This window comes from Ammospiza caudacuta, chromosome 5 (genome assembly GCF_027887145.1).
Source record: "Ammospiza caudacuta isolate bAmmCau1 chromosome 5, bAmmCau1.pri, whole genome shotgun sequence".
Lineage (NCBI taxonomy): Eukaryota > Metazoa > Chordata > Aves > Passeriformes > Passerellidae > Ammospiza > Ammospiza caudacuta.
Window position 1 is genome coordinate 56,339,962 of NC_080597.1, and position 19,569 is coordinate 56,359,530.

At 38.2% G+C, this 19,569-nt stretch overlaps 1 protein-coding gene across 1 annotated transcript in view; it reads right to left on the reverse strand.

Annotated features, from left to right (window-relative positions):
- Positions 1-19,569, reverse strand: part of LOC131557676 (V-type proton ATPase subunit S1-like) — a 50,092-nt gene that overhangs the window by 14,178 nt on the left and 16,345 nt on the right. The window contains exon 6 of the mRNA XM_058805076.1: positions 17,564-17,649. Within this exon, the coding sequence (XP_058661059.1) occupies positions 17,564-17,649 (86 nt within the window). The remainder of the gene's footprint in view (positions 1-17,563; positions 17,650-19,569) is intronic.

The window sequence follows — 19,569 nt, forward strand, 5'->3', positions numbered from 1 at the left end:
CCACTGGGGCTTGATGACAAAGCTTTAAATGAGCTTGGAAGGAGGAAGGAACAAAACCAGGCTGTCCAGTGAAGAGCAATGAGATGGTGTACTAAAACTTGGGGAAATGAGCATTCATGGGAACCCTCAATCTGCTTCCAACTCAGATATTCTGTGAATTAAGCATGCTTTGAAATCAGAGAGAGATATTTAAAAATTTAGTCTTCAGGCTGGAAGGAGGATCTCTGAAACAGCCCAGCCTGGGACCCACTGGAGACCTGGGGACAGCAGCTGCTCCTTCCAGGTAACTGCAGTGGGAAGCTGAGAGCTTCCCCACTATGTCCCTGTTTCTCTGTTTAAGGAACATTTTCTTTTTCTTTTGCTGCTGCACAAACATAAGCTTATCAAATCAAAATCATTCTCCAATGTCATATATTTCATGCTAAACTATCAATTACAAGGCACTTCCTTGACAAATGGATTATATTCACACTGAGTTACTGTAAATCAAATTAGATTATTTAGGAACAATACATCGTGGAAGTGTTGCCAGTCATTACACCATATTTAATTCTGTCGTTCAGTGTGCTCTTCTCCTTCAGCTAACCTGAACTGAGAGATGTGTGAATCACTGTCTTATTCTCTGAATGTATCAATGGCATTTTTGATCTCAGTCATGCAGTGAACAACAGTAAATAACGTGCAGAAGAAAAACAAAGAACTTACATTTTCCTAGACCACAATGGAATGTTGTAATTACTAACTGAACCTGCAATAGAGGTAGCCTGAAAGACTTCTTCCCTTTGATCTGTTTTTCAAGCCTCCCAATTCAGAATCATTTCTCTTGAAAACAAGAAAGGAAGCAGATCTGGGAACATTTTGATACACCAACATACACATCTTTTTCAAAGCAAACAGACCTTACATCCAAAATTACTTGTTTTGTTGTTGCCACAATTTTGTTGGCTCTTCCAACACAGAGTGGCTAGAGAAAAGAAAAAAGATTTGGGGCCATCTAATCCATTTGAAATTACACTTGAAAACAAATATAAATCAAACAGTTGTAAACACATATGAAAACCACACAAAATACTGTGAAAATGAAACTTTCATTTGCTGAACTGATGAATGGTAATGAACAACAGAAACAGACATTTACACAGGTTACAACATGGGATTTTTGGATATCAGTTCAACAGACGCTTCTGTCTTCTGTTTCAATCTTTTGTTTTTTTGACTTCTTATTGCTGCATTAAAGTGTGCACATCAAGAATAGGAAAACTGTCCTGCTGGTGCTTGCTGCTCCTTTTCATTTCTAACAGCATAGATTTATGACCACATCCTCTCTGTGGGATTGGTGCTGTCATTGAAAGGATATTTCTGTACTTTCAAGGAGGGAGGGGAGCAGGCAGAAGGGTCCATTCCCTTTCTCTTTTCAGGCTGTATCTTAGTTTAGTCCATACATCCATACTACTTTGTGCACTACAGTGTGTTCTCTGTATATACATGACTTGGATGACAAATGGCAATTTTTCCAATTTTAGTCATAACCCGATTAATCTAGTTGTTAGTATTGCAAAACTACATAAGAATTCTAGCTTCTACTAAAAAAAAAAAAAGTGCAGTATTAGAGCCAGACATTGTTTATTAGCATTGCACAGCAGAGCACAAATGAAGAAAAGAACCTGAAAATATTTAAGGAATGTATGTAGAGAAAAGTTCAAAATTCATTGTAAAATGAGGACCAACAATCTTTTTGAATCACATATGATGCCCAAAATCATGAAGCACAAGGTCCAAGGAAGGAAGGGCAGGTGCTACAACTGCTAAAATAACACCACAGAGACAAATACCTCTTATCTGAACTGGATTTGGGGTTTGGTAGACGGAACTGCATCTACATATCATGTACCAACTGTAATTCTTTTCACAGGATACCAAAAGAACTGTATGCTTGCATTTTCTCCATTTGCTTTAACAGGGACCAAAAAAAAATTTTTTTTGCAAGATGTCCTTTAAAAAGATGACCTTAGGAGGCTGCCATGTGCTCAGTAGAGGGGTACTGCAAAATGGCAGATCGTGCTTCTTTCTGGGGTTTGGCTGTGGCATATCAGAAACCGCTCAGCAATCACATCCCAGCCAAGCATCAGCACATTTCAAATCCTTTTTTTGAAATTATCATTTCAATATTCCTTCCCACACAAACAGATCAGTTTTCCTCCATGCTTTCTATTTGATATGGCCTCATGGTCTCACGATGGATAGCATCACGACCACTTCTGCTAATACAAAATTTTCTTGAAGGATAGCGTATCACGAATCTGTGATGCAGGCAATCTCACTGCTAAAGGTCAGCAATTTCAAAGGCAAGCATTAGAATTTGGCATAACTGAAAAAATGTTCTTTATGGTGTCAAGTTTACAAAATCACACATGCAGCAAACAGAAATATATTTGATTTGACTTCATTCTTTCATCTGTCAGTGGAAGACTGTAACATAACAGTGCTTTAAGCTGTCAAAATCTAGAACATTAAGCAGAGTTACCAATTATCTCTATTTCTGAAAGTTTTAACTGTCTACATTTTTATTATTTCTAACATTTTGGGATTTTGTTTTTTAATTCCCTTCTAGGCTGACTTGTGGCTGCCTCAGACCTGGAAGTGTTTAAGGCCAGGTTGAACAGGGCTTAGAGCAACCTGGTCTACTTGAAGGTGCCTCTGCTCATGGCATGGGGATTGGAACTGGATGATCTTTAGGATCCCTTCCAATCCTATTTTATGTATTTGTACTGCAACTGTAAGCCTTAAAATGACACCAGAATAAATTTCAATAGCATATTGATATTTTTCCCAGAAGAATCCTTGACCTCTATTTCCCATCTCTATTATTACTCTGATGAAGCAGGTAAAAGAGAATGCCCAGAAATGTGCATTCATTTATTAACAGTGATTATGATCATTGTAGTGCCTTGCATATATAACCAACCTTCATGTCTCACTTTAGTATCTGATGGCTTCCCTCTCGAACCATGCACCCTTCCAGCAGCAAGCCAAACAGCTTGGCAACTGTGACACTCAGCTTGTGCCTGGCCCTCTGCATCACTCAGAGTTTTTCACAAAAACAAGGCTGGGACACAAATGTTAAAGTCAAAATGCACGTCTTACAGTAAGAGATAAGGATCTCACTGTAAAACATAATGTTCTCTTTTATAATTGATAGAACTGCTGTGGTTTGTGGAGATTACCAAGTCATGAGCAAGCACCTCAAGACCTTCTGCTAGGAGAGACAATAAAACCTCAGCATTTACGACACTGCTCAGTTCAGTGACAAATCCATCCGTGCATAAACACGATCTGCAGGATCAGCTCACACATTCATGGCTAGATCTGCTTCTTCACAGGCCTGTCCTGTAGAAGCACTGGGATGGATGAAAGATCTCTTGACTGTCATTTACAGAGAATGGAACTACTCTGTGCCACCAACACTGTGCAGAGACAAGAGTGAGCAGGGACCATGTGAGCAACAGAACCCAGAGCAGAGCAAGGTGTTGGCAGGCAGCACTTGTGAAAACTTCAATTCAATTCCACTTGAAAGGCTTTAAAATCAGATATTGTATGGTACATGCAAGAACATCTGTAAATGCAGTCCCCATTTTCTGAAGAAATGTATCTTTCCTGTTATTTTCTTGCTACAATTTTCAATGCATTTTTATACCAAACTTTTTCATCTACCCTATGAAAGAGCAGTATTTTTCTACAAAAATATCCTGATTTTAGAAAGTAAAACAGAACATAAGCTGGAATAGCAGCTGGAAGGAGCTACTACACTTAATTCACTCGCCACCTTAAATTAACCCAAACACAATTACTTCAATGAAAACAATGAACTGGTCTTCTTCAAAAGTGTTAGAACTTACTTACCCCTTTTTAGTAAATCAGATTTTGCAAGCAATGTACAAAAGAGAGAAAAAATATATTAAGAACTTGCCTTGCAAAACAAAATTATTCCTGAAAGGAATCTACCAGATGTATCATTCAAGAGGTATTTGCTGATGCCAATGTCCCCAGGCTGAGCATTAGATTTTGGGCCCTGTTTCAGGCAATTCTGCCACAGAGATAAAAGAAGCTACAGATTTTGCATAATTTTTAGACTGCTAGGGGAATACCCACTTCCAACTGGTTGCTTTTCCCCCCTTTCTTACGTCCATATGCAAAATTCAAGTTGCTATGGGAGATGTGAAAAAGGATGGAGGAGTGTCTGCTGCAAAAAAACTGGAACAGATATGCAGTGAGAGTTGGACAGAGGTTACACAGGGGTCTGGTGGGTCACTTAATTGAAAAATGCAGACAGGAGCCAAAGTGTGTTACTCACAGTGCTGGGAGACTTGCCAGCACTGTTTGTCCCAGATGTAGGCTAGTCACAGGGAAATTAAAAATCTGGAGACCCTTAAAATTTTCCCTTTCTCTACTTAATATTTGGATCCTGCAGGACTTTGGAGGACTAATCTGCAAAACTGGCCAATAACTCTAGCAAATTGGATCTTTTGACAGGGAAGTTAAAACAAGCATTTTCTAAAGAAAATCTATTGAAAGGTTTTTAATTTCTGCTCTGCTTTCTTGCACTTAATATGCATATAATTCTTCTGACAGTAGGATACGGAAGCTAGATTGTGTATATATATAAATGAAATCCACATCAGAAAGTCTAGGCAAAATTAATCTTAGAAATAATATCCATGTTTTTTTTTAAGATTTCCATGCTTTTCTATTGACAAACCTTTCTTCCTCTTCCAATTTTTTTCTCAAAACAGACGTGTTTCCACCAAAACCTAGTTAAATATTCCAGCCAATGTCATCAACCACAATTTCATAATTTCCTTTATCTCCCACCAGTCTCTAGCCCACCAAATAAACCAAAATGAGACCAAATCATGAAATCTTTCCCAGTAGTTTGGTGGAACTACCACCTCTGTGTCTGCTACTTATGGATCCTTGTCAGGATGCTTTGATATGAAACTTTAGAAAATGGAAATTTATAAGGTGAGATTTATTAGAAAATGAACAGCAACTTCCTTCCACCATTCTTGTGGGATTGCTTTAGCAGCTTGATGCCTATTGCTGCTCTTACACCATATCCAGGATTCAATGCCAGGTAATGGCAAGCCTGGCTGGGGATTTGGTTCAACTACAGTCAGTAACTCCTGCTGGAAGTTCAGATCCTGAGAACTGAGGATCAGGAGCAAGGAATATTTTTAGGTTCATAAGGAAACGAACCTAAAAATTCCCCTACTGGGGAGAAGGAAGGAGTTTTTAACAGCAATAAAGCACAGCAGAATCTGACATTGACCTTCCAATAATTCTGCTCAACATAAGGCAAGAAACACTCTGTTCTGTTGCAGAATTTTCCAAGTGATTTGGCTGATTCCAAATGATTTGGCTGAAAGTCCCAGAAGAAGAGAAATCTAGCTGTTAAAATAACTGAGGTTTAGCCTTCATTAGTGTACTAAAAAGTAGAATGTGCTTCTTCTGATTCATTAAATATCAATATATGAAATCACTCAATCACTTAGTCTAAATAAAAAATCACATCACAGAATAATAGTTGCAGTGTTTCAATAAAATTGTAAACATTGAGGTTTTCATAAAACAGAAAAGACAGAACCAGAACAAAATATGCCATGTAATACCAAATTTTATGTCAGGCATCACTTTATGTACAGCTTTCAAAGTAATTCTTCCATCAACAAATTAAAAAATATGTCTGTGACATTTTGTCAGGAAAGGGATTAGTTTCTTTCCTTTTTTCTGGTCTACCAGTGACACTAATGAATATGTAACACAGCAACTCAATAGCAGAAACTCCTGTGCCAGGCTGGAGGGAGCTGCAGGCCTACATGGGACAGAACAGAGCTGTGACACTACACTCTCCCAACACTGCCTCCAGCTCTGCTGTACTCCCAATGCTGCTAGCACAGGTGACTCTACAGGGGTCTGACCATACAGGACTATTTCCTAAAGGATGTTAGTACCACAGCTTTCTTTAATCAGTCTATTTTCTAGTTAGACAGCTTTCTAAAAAGAAATATATAATGTATTAGTAGTAGACTGAAATCAGTTTCAATTCAAAGTCGTCATCTAGCAGGAATGGGTTATAGAGTCCTCAGAAAGAAATAAGCTCTGTGTTTCAATACCAAAATACTGCATTAACATTCTGTTAACCTTTTATTAACACCCTGGCTATTCCTTAGCTTTGTATGCTTAGTGCTCTAATGTACAACCTATGAAAAGATACTTGCATACAATTCCAGGTTCGAGATTTTTATGGGAAAGTCTTTCATTATTTAATGAAAGTAACCTTTTAAAGTTACTTAAACTTTAATGGAAGTAACTCTTAGAGAGAACATTTCAATACCTATCCCTAAAGGAAAGATATATTCCTCTGCTAAAATCATAAATATGTTTGAAAATTCAATTTAGAAATTATCATTCTTTATCCTAACTTCAGAGGCATGCATGCTGCACTTAGGAGTTTAAACGGCTGCATAGTTTGGCAGTTGGACTCAGTGATCTTAAAGGTCTTTTCCAACCTTAATGATTCTATTTTTTTGTATACACAGTGACTATGTATGAATAATGATGGCCCCTCTTTACCTTTCCAAATGGCAGAAAATCATTAGTTGATGGCTTTGAACAGTCTAATACTTCAGGGAATCACATTCAGGGTGAGAGTTCAAAATTAGAGAAAAACACAGCTGCTACATGCAAAAATATAGCAGATCTAGAAGTTCACAACAAAATGTCTTCCTACTACAAAACTGACTTCCAAAATCAAAACTTTCTGTGGCACTACATATGGATTTTCTTTTCAGAAATTTTTATAAAGTGAAAAGAAAGAATAAGAAATTTCACTTTAAACTAAAATTAAATAATCCAGGTTTCTTCTAAGTAGTCCTAACTGTATTACAGACTGGATGCATTAAAACTTAGGGCTTTGTTATTCTGCCATCAGATCTCACATTTCCCAGAATATGTGATCTGCATTTTACTGATTAAGAGCAAATTCTTATGTCCTTGATAGTAAAATGTGTCTTTGTTTCTCTAACAGCTATTTCTCTAGCATAGACAACAGAGGCTGCAGTACAAAACAAATGATACAGGATACAAATGGTGTTTTCAGTGCATGGGGTATCCCTGTGATTGCACCAGCTTCTTCTTTTACAAGCTTTAGTTTAATTTCCTAAGGAGAGAAGGAAGACAAGAAATACTGCAGGTAGATATTCAGGGTAAGGCTTGCTCTGATCACATGCAGAGGCCACCCAACCATACAGCCACACATCTCCCAGCTCCTGGCTTTTCAGCCCCAGGTATCTCCTGGGGGCATTCACATACGCAGTCATCCTCTGGGTAAATATAATAGTTTCCCACTTCTAACCCTGTGCTTCCCTAAAATGGGAATGTGTATCTCCCTGTGAAAAAGATCATGTCAACGAGCTTTGGCGTCAGGAGAAGGCATTGAAGACACAAGTCTCTGTGCTCACCAAGAGCAATGAACAGGAAAAAGATTCAGAGCTCCCAGAGGCAATTTGCAGATGCTTAATCACAAGGATCTTGAGAATCCAGCCTGTTTCACTGATCTGAATGTAGGGAAGACTGCACCAAGCTTGAGCTGCCACCTACCCAATTTTCATCTGACACAGTCACTTCTCCTTATGGGTTTCCTGGTTGATAGCAGAACAATGATTTACATGCAGTAGGCTTTTTTTTTATGATGTGGCAATTATTTTCATTTCCAGAAGTGCCAGTTCTACAACAACCTAATAGGCGAGCATGAGGAGGAAAGTCCGAGAGCTTCTTATAGTGGAGCTTTGCTTTTTTGTTGGCTGCCTCTTCTGGCTCTTGGCCTTTAGTTAAATAAGTTACATATTACTTTTCACACTCCTGTTCCAGAGAAATGCTATGTCAATATCCCAAGCTTCCACTGCCAAGACATGAGACCAGCTAAACTGTGTGAGGGCAAAGGTCCACCTAGCTCACAGCCAGAGCTCCTGATAGTAACTGGCAGCTGAGATAAGGAAAGGGTAAATACAAACAATACTTGTCCTAGGATGCCCTCTCTGAGTTCTGTAATCTTTGGGTTAGAAACCTTCAGGGCTGAAGATTACATTTAAATGAACACATGTAAATATGACCTCTTTGCAACCATCCTTCCTATCTTTCTTCCATCAGTTTATGTAATCACTGAAGTCTGTATGCTTTTGTCATCCAAAAATAGTTCACTTTTTTTCTTTAAAGGTCTTTGGTGCTCCTGAATTCCATGTTACTGTCTGAGTGGTGATTGTCATGATTATTTTTCTGAGGTGAGTAATATTTCCTGTTCAACTTGTCTACGCAATTGGCAGTTTTATTTATTATTTCCCTCTTGACTTGCCCTCACTTTTCCTAGCTGAAATATTTTTATCTTGTAGTTTCACTGTATCCTTTGGAGATGGGGTGGCCAGAGCCACATGCACTATTCCACTGGCAGACTTGTACTCAGTAAGGGCTTAGTGAACTGATGCTGCCTTGCCTTCCTCCTTTCCAACACTCTGCTTGCTATTCATCCTACTGCTGACTGCTGGGATGTTCCAAGAGATCTACCCACGGCTGTACTGCAATTCCTCTTCTGAGAAATAGCAGCCACTCACTACAGTGCAATATGCATATTTAAGGTTTTCCTACATGTTACTTTTCTTCAGGCTGGATTGTATCTGTCTTTTCATCACTCAGTAATGCAGCGCTGTGAGTGGTTTCTCCAACCTGTCAGTACATCAGCAAACTCTGGCGCTTTGAATTTCAGCCCCCTTTCCATACTAATGACTCTGCTGAACGGCATAGGCATCAACATCAATCCCCATGGAGTTCCACTGGCAAATATTCCCCACTGAGAACATGAATCCTTTATTTTTATCCTTTGTTTCCTACCTTTAAAGATTTTACTTCTGCTAATCTCTAAGGATTTTACTTTTTTACCCTTTTTACTTTAGCAACACAGTCACTTTTACTTGCACATCCTATGCCTCTTAGAGAATACTAAAACCACATTGTATTTTCTTCATAGATCCACATATTTATGACTATAGTTTCAACCATTTATTGTCAGTATGGAAGGTAAGTTTCCTGTAAGTATTTGTACAGACATATGGAACCTCTTTTCAAGCACCATGTCACACTTGCAATGAAGGCTAAATGATTTTTTAGTTTTCATGTACATTATAAAAATTGTAATTCAAACATTGTAAATTAGAAATCATGACAGTTTGGCAGTTTCTTATTTTAGTTTAAACTTAGGTGAATAATATATAACCTTGATGATACGACACAATTATTTTTATTTATTTATTCTGAAATCTCTTCTATTGCTAACGGAGTAGCAGCAAAATATTTTGAGGCTCAGTGACTATTGAAAGAGTGTTTGAAATGAGAACTTCTTTATGTTCTACCACAGCAATGATCAACACAAAGGCCATTTGGCTTTGCATTGTTACTCATTTTCCTGCACTCCTCTTTTTTATTAGATACATTACTCTCTGAAAGAATTCCTATCTAATGTGTTTTTATGAATAGCTTTTGGGTCTTGTGCACATTATTCCTCTGAATCTCTTTATTGTCTGCCATATATGCTACACTAAATTTGCAGGAATTTATATTTTTTTTTAGTTTTCTGTATCATACAGGACTATACTTTTTGAAGTGTGACTATTACTTTTAATAGCCTCACCTCTTTCAGTCTGTTGATTATGACATATTAAAAGGTCAAATAATATGTCAACAAAGCATTTTTCCCCTAACTCCCCTCCCATGTAGGGAGGGAAAAATGCTTTGTTGACAAATTATTTGACCTTTTAATATGTTGTGTTGAAGCATTTGTATTCCAGATATAAGCAGTGTCAATCAACATAATCAGTGGAGATGATTGGGCAATTTACCAAATCAGAGATAGATGGTTTATTTTTAATCTTTAGGTTTAAGTGATATCACTTGGATATTGCATTCAACCTCAGTCTTCAAAGACTGTTCTTATACTAGGTCTCCAGGATTCTCAGAATATTTATCTTTGTCCCCTCGAATCCAAAATTACTTTAAGACACAGCATCAGTCCTTTACAGCTCTATTCTGTCACTCCAATACTTTTTTTACCTAGGCATTTTCCTTCCAGAATGTGTTTAGTATGCCTACCAACATGTCATATAAATATGCTTGTTTACAGTTACACATTCCATTTAATCTACCCTATTTTACCCTTATAACTTTATTTCATTCTGCATTATTACATTTATGACTCCTGCTTATATATGACTGTATCTTTTAGAATACTCATTGCAACTTTTATGCCTGCATTTTACCAATTTATGGTAAATTTTATTCCTAAGACACAATTCATCCTTACCTGTGTCCTTCTCTCTCCCTACCTCCTCCACTCCAGTTTTCTTAGTCCTTAGTTTTAAAAGCAAAATAAATACAACTTTCTGATTTGATCTTTTGGAACATCTGTACATCTATGGGTTCATCTATGCCTTAAAAACCTAGCACCTGAAAATAACAAAGCTGTTCTGATCAGATAACAATGATATTTTAGCTCTATGCTACCATTCATTGAGCAGTGAAATGCATAAACATATATATATATATATATATATATATATATATATTATAATGTAAGCTAAAGTTGTAAAAATGTTTAAAGTAAGTGAATCAACTTGCTCTGGTGCAAAGTCTAGAGTTAAAGGCAAAACACTAGTTACTTCTCTGAATTCCCCACTAACACATTGAATGAATCATACAGAATTGCTAACAAGAATCTCTCACATTTTCATCACTCAATTTTGAAACTAATTTGGCTAAATTTTGGTTTGTTCATCTAGAATAACAACTAACTGGCTTCAACCTGCTTCAAGCAGTTCTTTTGTAGTTATTTAAAAATACTCTACCTCTGTCAGAAAAAAATTCTCAAAACTGAGTTTGCTAGGAAATAATCAAATATACATTCTTCATCTACAAGTTTGTTTTATTATAATAGCATTCATTAAGTGGGCAGAGGAGAAGACCAAAGGATATGGAATTCCTTTTTTTTTTCTTCTTTTAGGCTGGAAACACCAATGCTTTATTATACTGTGCCAAACTACAGCTGCTCCTTCAAATGTAAAAATAGAAGACTAAACAAATAAGGCAATTCCTGTATTCAAGGATATTTAAGGTTATTTAATCTACACCCCAGCTTCTCAAATGGCATTATAAGCATTTTCCTAATGTTTATTCATGAAAAAGCTCATGTTATGTAAAGTTTGAGTATACTAAATGGTCAAAAGCATTCCATTAGCCAGAAGCTGTGAAGCCAGTGGGGTGGCTGTGGTAGCATTTAGTCTCCTCGGAGTGGTAAACTGAATAGTCAACAAAACAAGGGGAGCTGGATGTAAGTGGAAGATGCAGCAGAGCAAAATATGATGCATTTTAAAACGTGTGTTAGATGGAAGGCAGAAACAAAGAAAACATAACCACAAGCACTTGTCAAAGCAGATGAAAACTTTTCTTATTCCTTTCAGCTGCAGTGCACAACAATAGCACCTGAAGATATCCCCAAGAGACACTTTTTAAATGTCAAAAGTAACCACTTGTGTGACAGATTCCAATGTTACTTCTGACTGTAAAAAGTTTCTGTAACTCTTGCTTGGCTCTGAGTGGCATCAAAGATTCAACACACAGAAACACCAACTACAGCAGACAGCTTGTAGAATGGAGTCCAAAGCTGATAGTAACTGAAGCACTCTGAAATGTGGAGGCAGTACAGAAAATTTAAACAGCATTTCACAATGCATCTGTAAAAAGTGGAGTCAACAAAATGCGTATCAGCTGGAAGGTAGCCATAAATCTCCTTTTAGCAGTATGTGGTCCCTCAGCACTCAATCTCACTGAGAAAGGATAACAACTATAAAACTGTCTTGCAGTTTCAGAAGAAAACTAGAAAAATGTTACAGGGACACCTATGAGTATCAGAAAGATGGGGAACTTGTTAAGAGTTACGATTTGAAGCATATCTGTCTTTAAATCATTGCATCCTTTTTAACTTCTCCAATTACAACAGCACAGTAAAATTATGCATTACAACCATAAGCCAAAAAGCTAACCAGAAGAAAGCAGAGTAGAGAGGTGACCATGATCAAACTCCTCAAGAACACAGAAATTGATATATGCATGAGAACTCCTGATGAAAGAGTAGAAAAAGGGCTGCAGAGGACTTTGGTTCTCATGAAGAAAAATAAGATATCAAATGATTTTCAAAGGGAAGGAAAGTCTTGGCCAGACACTCCTCATATCTGGAGATAAGTTTCTGGTTTTTAATGGAAAAACATATGAGAAATATTGAGTGAGCGTTGTCTGACTATATGTACATGTCAAGATCTGACCCAAGCATGATGACTGCCTTTAAGGGTGAGTTTCATCTCATCCTGCAGCGATCTCCTACAAAACAGTCAGAAGGATCGTAACCTAAAACCCCTTGATTGCAAAGAGAACCCTGGTGGATGACTTCAGATATAGACATATAGACCTCACTTGCCCAGAATTAGCTGATACAAATCACTCAGACAGAGAGATCCCAACTCATCCCAACTCAGCCAGACCTACAAGGCAAAGCATTTCCAAACATGAGCCACAAGACTCAGCAGTTGCCTTGTTGGAGGAAGGCAGCTCCTTTATGAGATGGGAGAAATCATCAACTGGTTAGTGAAACCATTTCAAATAGGTCACCAAGTGGTGCCTCTTTCAGAGTCTTAATTCTGTCTTCGAGCTTCAAATCACAGAATCATAGAATGCCTTGAATTAAAAGGCACATTGAAGATCATCTAGTTCCAAGCCCCTTGCAGGGACACCTTCCTCTAGAGCAGGTTGCTAAGAGTCTCATCCAGCCTGGCCTTGAACGCTTCCAGGGATGGGGCATTGGCCAGTTTCAGGGCCTCACAACCCTCACAGTAAAGAATTTCTTACTTATATCAAATCTAAACCTACTCTCTTTCAGTTTGAAAGCATTCCCCTTTTTCCTATAACTACACCCTCTTGTAAGAAAGCCTCTCTCCAGCTTTCCTGTGGGTTCCCTTCAGGTACTGGGAGGCCAGCAATTAGTTCACCTTGAAGCTCTCTCTTCCCCAGGCTGAGCAATCCTGATTCCCTTTGCCTTTCCTTGTAGAAGAGGTGCTCCAGCCCTCCAATCATGCTGAAACTGGAACAGAACAAGAACCACTCTGAGCAAATCTCCATCCTGCACTAGGGTAATGAACTGATAATTATAATAGCCTGAAGGCATCTGTGTCTGCACTGACTAAACCAAATAGCTCTTGCTCATCAAATCAGAAAAGATAGGTGAGTTCTGCTCATTAATTCACTTTCTGTAAAGCCAATACCAGTCTGGAACCTTTTCTAATATATTAATTTCTCACATCTATTTTTTTCTGCTTGAGGGAGTGGTAGAAAAATGAATACAACAGTGGTGTTATTAAGCCATAAACAGCCCAAGAGCAAGAAGGTAGAGTTTTTAGAAGATAAGCATCCCAAAACCATCATTTTTTGGGAGCTTTATTGTAAAAAATTAATTTACCTAACTAGAAGGAGATTAGTTGTTTTTTTTTTTTTTAAAGTGTAATACCTAAAGCTAATTTCCATCATCACTGAAAATAAGGCCACGAGTGAATGCAAAAGCCTTCATAGTGAATGATAGCTATACAGCATTCATAGTGCATTTGAAAATCACTCTCATTGTTATTAAACTTCTTATATATATTAATTTTTTACTTCTTATATATATTGATCTTGTCTATCACTGGGGAGTGATCCCATAACTTCTAGACCATGCAATATAGTCTTTTCCCTAAGCAAAGGGAGTTAGTATTTGTATTTACAGTTACCAAACAGTTCATAACTTCTGCAGTTCAGGCACAGCCAAAGATATGCAATACATACCAAGGAGAGGTTATATGAAAATACACACACAGGGTGATGAACCCTCACAAGTACATTCTGCTTTGGCTTTTCTAGATCTGTGCAGAAGCTGATAACCTTGAATGCACTGAAATGAAGTTATTGTGAGAGGCCAAAAAACAGTTCAAATGCTTTTATGAAGTATTAAATTTATACAATTCAGAAAAGTTTAAATTGCTTTTATTTTAAAAATGTAGAACATCTTAAAATACGTTGTTTTAATTATTTAAAATTGCTTCAGCTACTCAAACTTAGTTACTTTAATTTGGAAAGCCTGTTGAAATATGCATACATTTAAAACATTTTTAAAATTGATAAAAATATTCCTTCTCTTAATTCCAATTTTTCATTAATTAAAAATATTTTTCATTTCAATTGTTCTAATGCAATTTTCAGCTAAGAATGCCCATGTGCCTTTGATTTCAAACCATAAAGAGCCACAATAACAAAATAAATTTTAGTTTTATTTTAGGTCTTTGTCAAAAAAAAATAGAAGAAAAGGCAGATCACAAGTTCTGGCCTAATATTCTCTCCTTTGCCACAAAAACCACACAGTACACAGAATAGCAATGTGAGCTTGCTTCCTCATGCTACTGGGTTTTTTTCTAAGTTTGATCTCCAAAATCCAGTCTCTGGAAGTTAATTTTCCAGGGTGAATTTTTGAAGAAAGTTCCTGTTTTTCTTTAGTAGAATTTGCCTTTGCCTCAGAGCCTGGACTATTGTGATCACCTTGTTGGATTAGTCAGAGGTTCAAGATCCTGCTTCCATGCAAAACCCCATACTATTTTCAAATGAACACAGGACACCTTTGAGGGGCTCATCCACTTAAAGAACATTTATGAAGTCCATTTAAGTGGCCTCTTACTCTTCTCTTGGATAAGATAAAGGGACTTCCCTCTGCACCCACTGAACACAGGTTTTCTAGGTTTTATTCTAGTAATAAGAATAGCAGTGCATTTTTCATTGTGCTACCTCCTGAAAACCTTCCAGCCTCTCAAGATCCTGCTGGCACTTCTCATGCTAGATCTAGACAATCACACAAATGTCTTCCATGTTGCCTAAACCAAGGAAAGGCAGGTGAACTATTCTGTAAGCAACTGGCTGATGTTTCATGATCATTAGCCCTTGTTCTTGTGGGAGACTTAAACTTGCCAGATGTCTGCTGGAAATTCAGCACTGTAAAGAAGCAGTCTAGGAGGCTCCTGGAGCGTGAGGAAGATAAATTCCTGACCCACCTGGTGAGTGAGCCTACCAGGGACACCAGGGACAGTGCCCTGCTGGACCAGCTGGTTATGAACAGAGAAGGGCTGGTGGGATATGTGGTGCTTTGAGGCTGCCTTGGGCATAGCGACCCCAAAATGAGAGAGTTCACAATTCTTGGTGAAGTGAGGAAGGGGGTCAACAAAACCTCTACCTTGGACAGTCCTTAATAACAAAGGAGTGCAGGACAGCTAGACGCACTTTAAGAAAGAAATCTTAAAAGCACAGAAGCAGGCCATCCCCATGTGCCAGAAGAGGAGCCCATGCAGGAAGAAGACCTGCCTGGCTGAACAGGGAGCTCTCACTGGAAATCAGAGGAAAAAAAAAAAAAAAAAAAAAAAAAGGAGTTGATGACCTTTCCAAGAAGGGGCAGACAACTCAGGGAGAGTAGAAGGGTGTTGTTAGGTCATGTAGAGAGAAAATTAGAAAGTTGAAAACTCAGCTAGAGCTCAATCTGGCAGCTGCTGTGAGAGATAATAAAAAGTTTTTTATAAATAAATTAACAACAAAAGGAGAGCTAAGTAAATTCTCTATCCTTGGATGTGGGGAAGAGGGGAACATTGTAACCAAGTACCAGGAAAAGGCTGAGGTACTTGTACTTTCTTGGCCTCAGTCTTTAACAGCAGGACTGCTATCCTCAGGGCAGCATGCTGAGCTGTTAGACAAGGTCTGGGAGCAGAACAGGAGCCCTGCAATCCAAGAGGAAGCAGCAGAGACCCACTGTGCCACCTGGACACTCACGAGTCTGTGTGAGTACCTGGCTGTGTTGGTTGACAGCAGCTGAACACCATCCAGGGTGTGCCTGGGTGTCCAAGAAGGGCCAGGGCAGGGATGTTCTCCTGTACTCAGCACTGGTGAGGCCATTGCCAAACTGGCCTGGATCAGCCATGGTGGGGCCAGCAGGACCAGGGCAGGGATTGTTCTCCTGTTCTCAGCACTGGTGAGGTCACACCTCAAGGGCTGTGTCCAGCTCTGGGCCCCTCACAACAAAAATACAGACATTGAGGGGCTGGAGTGTGTCCAGAGAGGGCAATGGAGCTGGGGAAGGGTCTAGAGAGCAAGCCACATGAGGAGGGGCTGAGAGAGCTGGGGAGGGGTCTAGGGACCAAGCCACATGAGGAGGGGCTGAGAGAGCTGGGGAGGGGTCTAGGGACCAAGCCACATGAGGAGGGGCTGAGGGAACTGGGGTGCTCAGCCAGGACAGGAGGAGGCTCAGGGGACCTCATCATTTTCTAAGTGCCTGAAAGGAGGTTGTGGTCAGGTGGGGTCAGCCTCTTCTTCCAGCCAGCCAGCAAGAGGACAAGAGGAAATGGCCTCAAGCTGCACCAGGGGAGGTTCAGGTGGGACATCAGGATGAATTTCCTCCCTGAATGGGCTGAATCAAGCATTGGAACAGATTGTTCAGGAAGGTGGTGGAGTCACCATACCTGGAAGAGCTCAAGAAATTACTGGATGTGGCACTTAGTGCTCTGCTTTAGTTGACATGATGGTGATCAGTCAAAGGCTGGATTCAATGATCTTGGAGGTGTTTTCCAATCTTAATGATTCTATGAGCCCATTATCATATTAGGAGCTCAGATTGTGTTACTTCTGAAACAGACAGACATGTTTCTTTCAAAATTGCATTTTTTAGGATTCAGCCCATCCTTCAGATGTTTCTCTATTTAATGGGAATTCTTTTTTTTTTCCTCAAGGCAAGACTGTCTTCTATTTATTCACATTTAAATTAAAAATTTAATATTTTTTTATTGCAACGTGTCTGTCATATAAAAAGATAACTCTGCATAAATAACTATCCTGCATTGTTACTTAATGTGATATCATGTGATCTACAAATTATATTCTGACTATCAAAAAGGGTGAAAACTTAACCTTGCAGTTGTAAATACCAAGTATTGCTTAAAAGAAATTAAACCAATTAATTTTAAAATGGATATTTTAGTAGCCTTCAGTTAATTAATAGCACTCTGTCTATACTAACCAGCCACACTAGGAAGTTTGATAACATTCCATGTAGAACTCACTACAAAACTACTAGAGTTAAACTGAAAAAAAAAATTAACTTACAGTTCTTAAAAACACTCTTAAGTTCTATGGACAAAGGCAAATTTATAGTCTCCTAGAACAGTAAAACTTCAATAGTTACGTGATATAGCTATCATATATGAAAATTCATGCAATCATTTCTGGTCAAAACCTCATATAATATAGATTGCTTGTCTGTATAATCTTGAAAATCATCTACAGACTTCTCCTGTAAACATTAAGCTATTGGATGATAAAAATCTGACAGTTGTAGGCACTGACAATTACTCACCCTTGAAGATCTCACTGCAGTATAAATGACTGAAAAATGAATCCCTCGTTCCTGCAGATCCATGGTCACTCTTCCAATTATTTTGTCTGTAAACAGAAACATGTATAATTCAACAATCTCAGTAAACTGAGAAAGCCAAAATCCTACAGCAGTTGGAGAAGTAATGAGCTAGATGTTTAAGCATATTCAGTTTGCTTAAGCAACTTAAGTGCTCATTGTATCTAGGTACAAATGGGATAAGACACTCTGAGTGTCTTGAAAAATGCACAATTTCAGTGAGATGATGTAAAAAGAAAATACAACTGTTCAGAAAAAGGGGTGATTTTGAAATAGAAAAGTAAAGCCACAGAAAATATACCCAAAATTTGAACTTTGGGCAATTAAAAGCATGAGCAGGAGAAATCACTTCAGAGGTTTCTTTTCTTTCTTTAAGAGAGTACATGCAGGATGCATATACTATTAGTCAAGTGATCAGTTCATAAATAAATAATAAAATGTAAGCAGTATTGTTCTGTGAATTACAGAATACACATAACTACCACTTCGAAACAACACTCAAAACATGGTGTTTGGTGCGGGGTGTGATATGTATAATACTGGTAGCAATAATTCTTTTCCCTTCTGTGGATTTAAAGCCTGCTTCTGTACCCCCAACAGGACACAGAAAAATTTCCCCAATTACACTGGGGCCAAAGGAGAAATATGGTGGAGTATTTCTGAAAAAGGAAGAAGAAGCAAATAAGGAAGAGAGGGCCTTTCAAAAAGGTCCAAATATGCCTCTACAAAAGACCCTCTTCTAGTTCTGAAACCACAGACAGTTGCAATAAATGCTTTCAACTGATAAATGTTTTCAATATTTGTGCAGAAACATGAACATCTGCTTATAAGGAGCACAATAGTTGTGACTCATGAGCCATTATTAGTGTTGTTATTGGGACTGCTTGAGAAGCAAGCAAGCAGACTCACATTTACTGTTCAGTGCCTTCCCACTTCTCCTTCATGTACCAGTCTGGTGGATGGACATTTTGTAACCTGGATATACAAACTTCTCAGATTTTCAGGTTATACTTTAGAGGAATTGTGTTTTATTTGCATTTGCTGAAATTAGGAGTTTATATTATTATCCTCCTTAACCGCTTCTATTTACTCTAATTATGGTGCCCTGGCTGCATAAAATATTTGGCTTTTGTAAGAATTCAAGTATTGCTTTTTTCTGTAGGGTTTCAGCTGAACTGATTTCCTCATATCAGTCAAGAATCATAGCTATGTGAATTTTCCTTCTCAAAATTATTGCTAAGAGAATCTACTGTGAGAAATGTACTTACTCAGAAAAACAACTGCCTAAAAACTACTGCCATAATTGCACTTGTTTTGGAGATCCAAGGCATTATATAACCTTGATTTTGTAATCTGGATCCATAGGAAATTCTCTTCAGCCTTAGCAAAAATTTGCAGAACAAAAAAAAAGTAATATGTATAAAAATGCAAAGATTGACTTTGGGTTTTCTTTCATTAAAGCAACCAATAACTCTCTGAAATAACATGTCATTTGCATTTCCCTCCAGAAGGGAGATACGTGTAACTATAGTTACCAGTACCATCTATAACTCCTGCCTTCAGGAAGATTCTAGAGGCAACTCCTTCATCCAGAGAAGCTTCTGTGAACATCCTTATGACAAGAGGATTGATATAGATCTCTTGTTGCCTGTGATCAGAATATACCTTTCTTATGAAGTATTTTCAAATTCTCCAAAGAAAAGAGCTCAGACTGTCCACCATGTTTTAGAGCACCTAAATTAGGTGCCTACTTGGGAACAATAGTGCAGATCCTGTACTTGGCCAAGCAAAGTGGCACATGTTCCCTAATCCACACACCTTCTTCCTGATTAAAATATAGTTGATACTAACCAAAAAGCTGGCAGAGCCTTTTCTTCCATCCTCCCACAGATCACCTCTTAACTTTGCTTTCCCAAAACAAAGTGGCCTGGGACAGCAGCTGCTTGAGT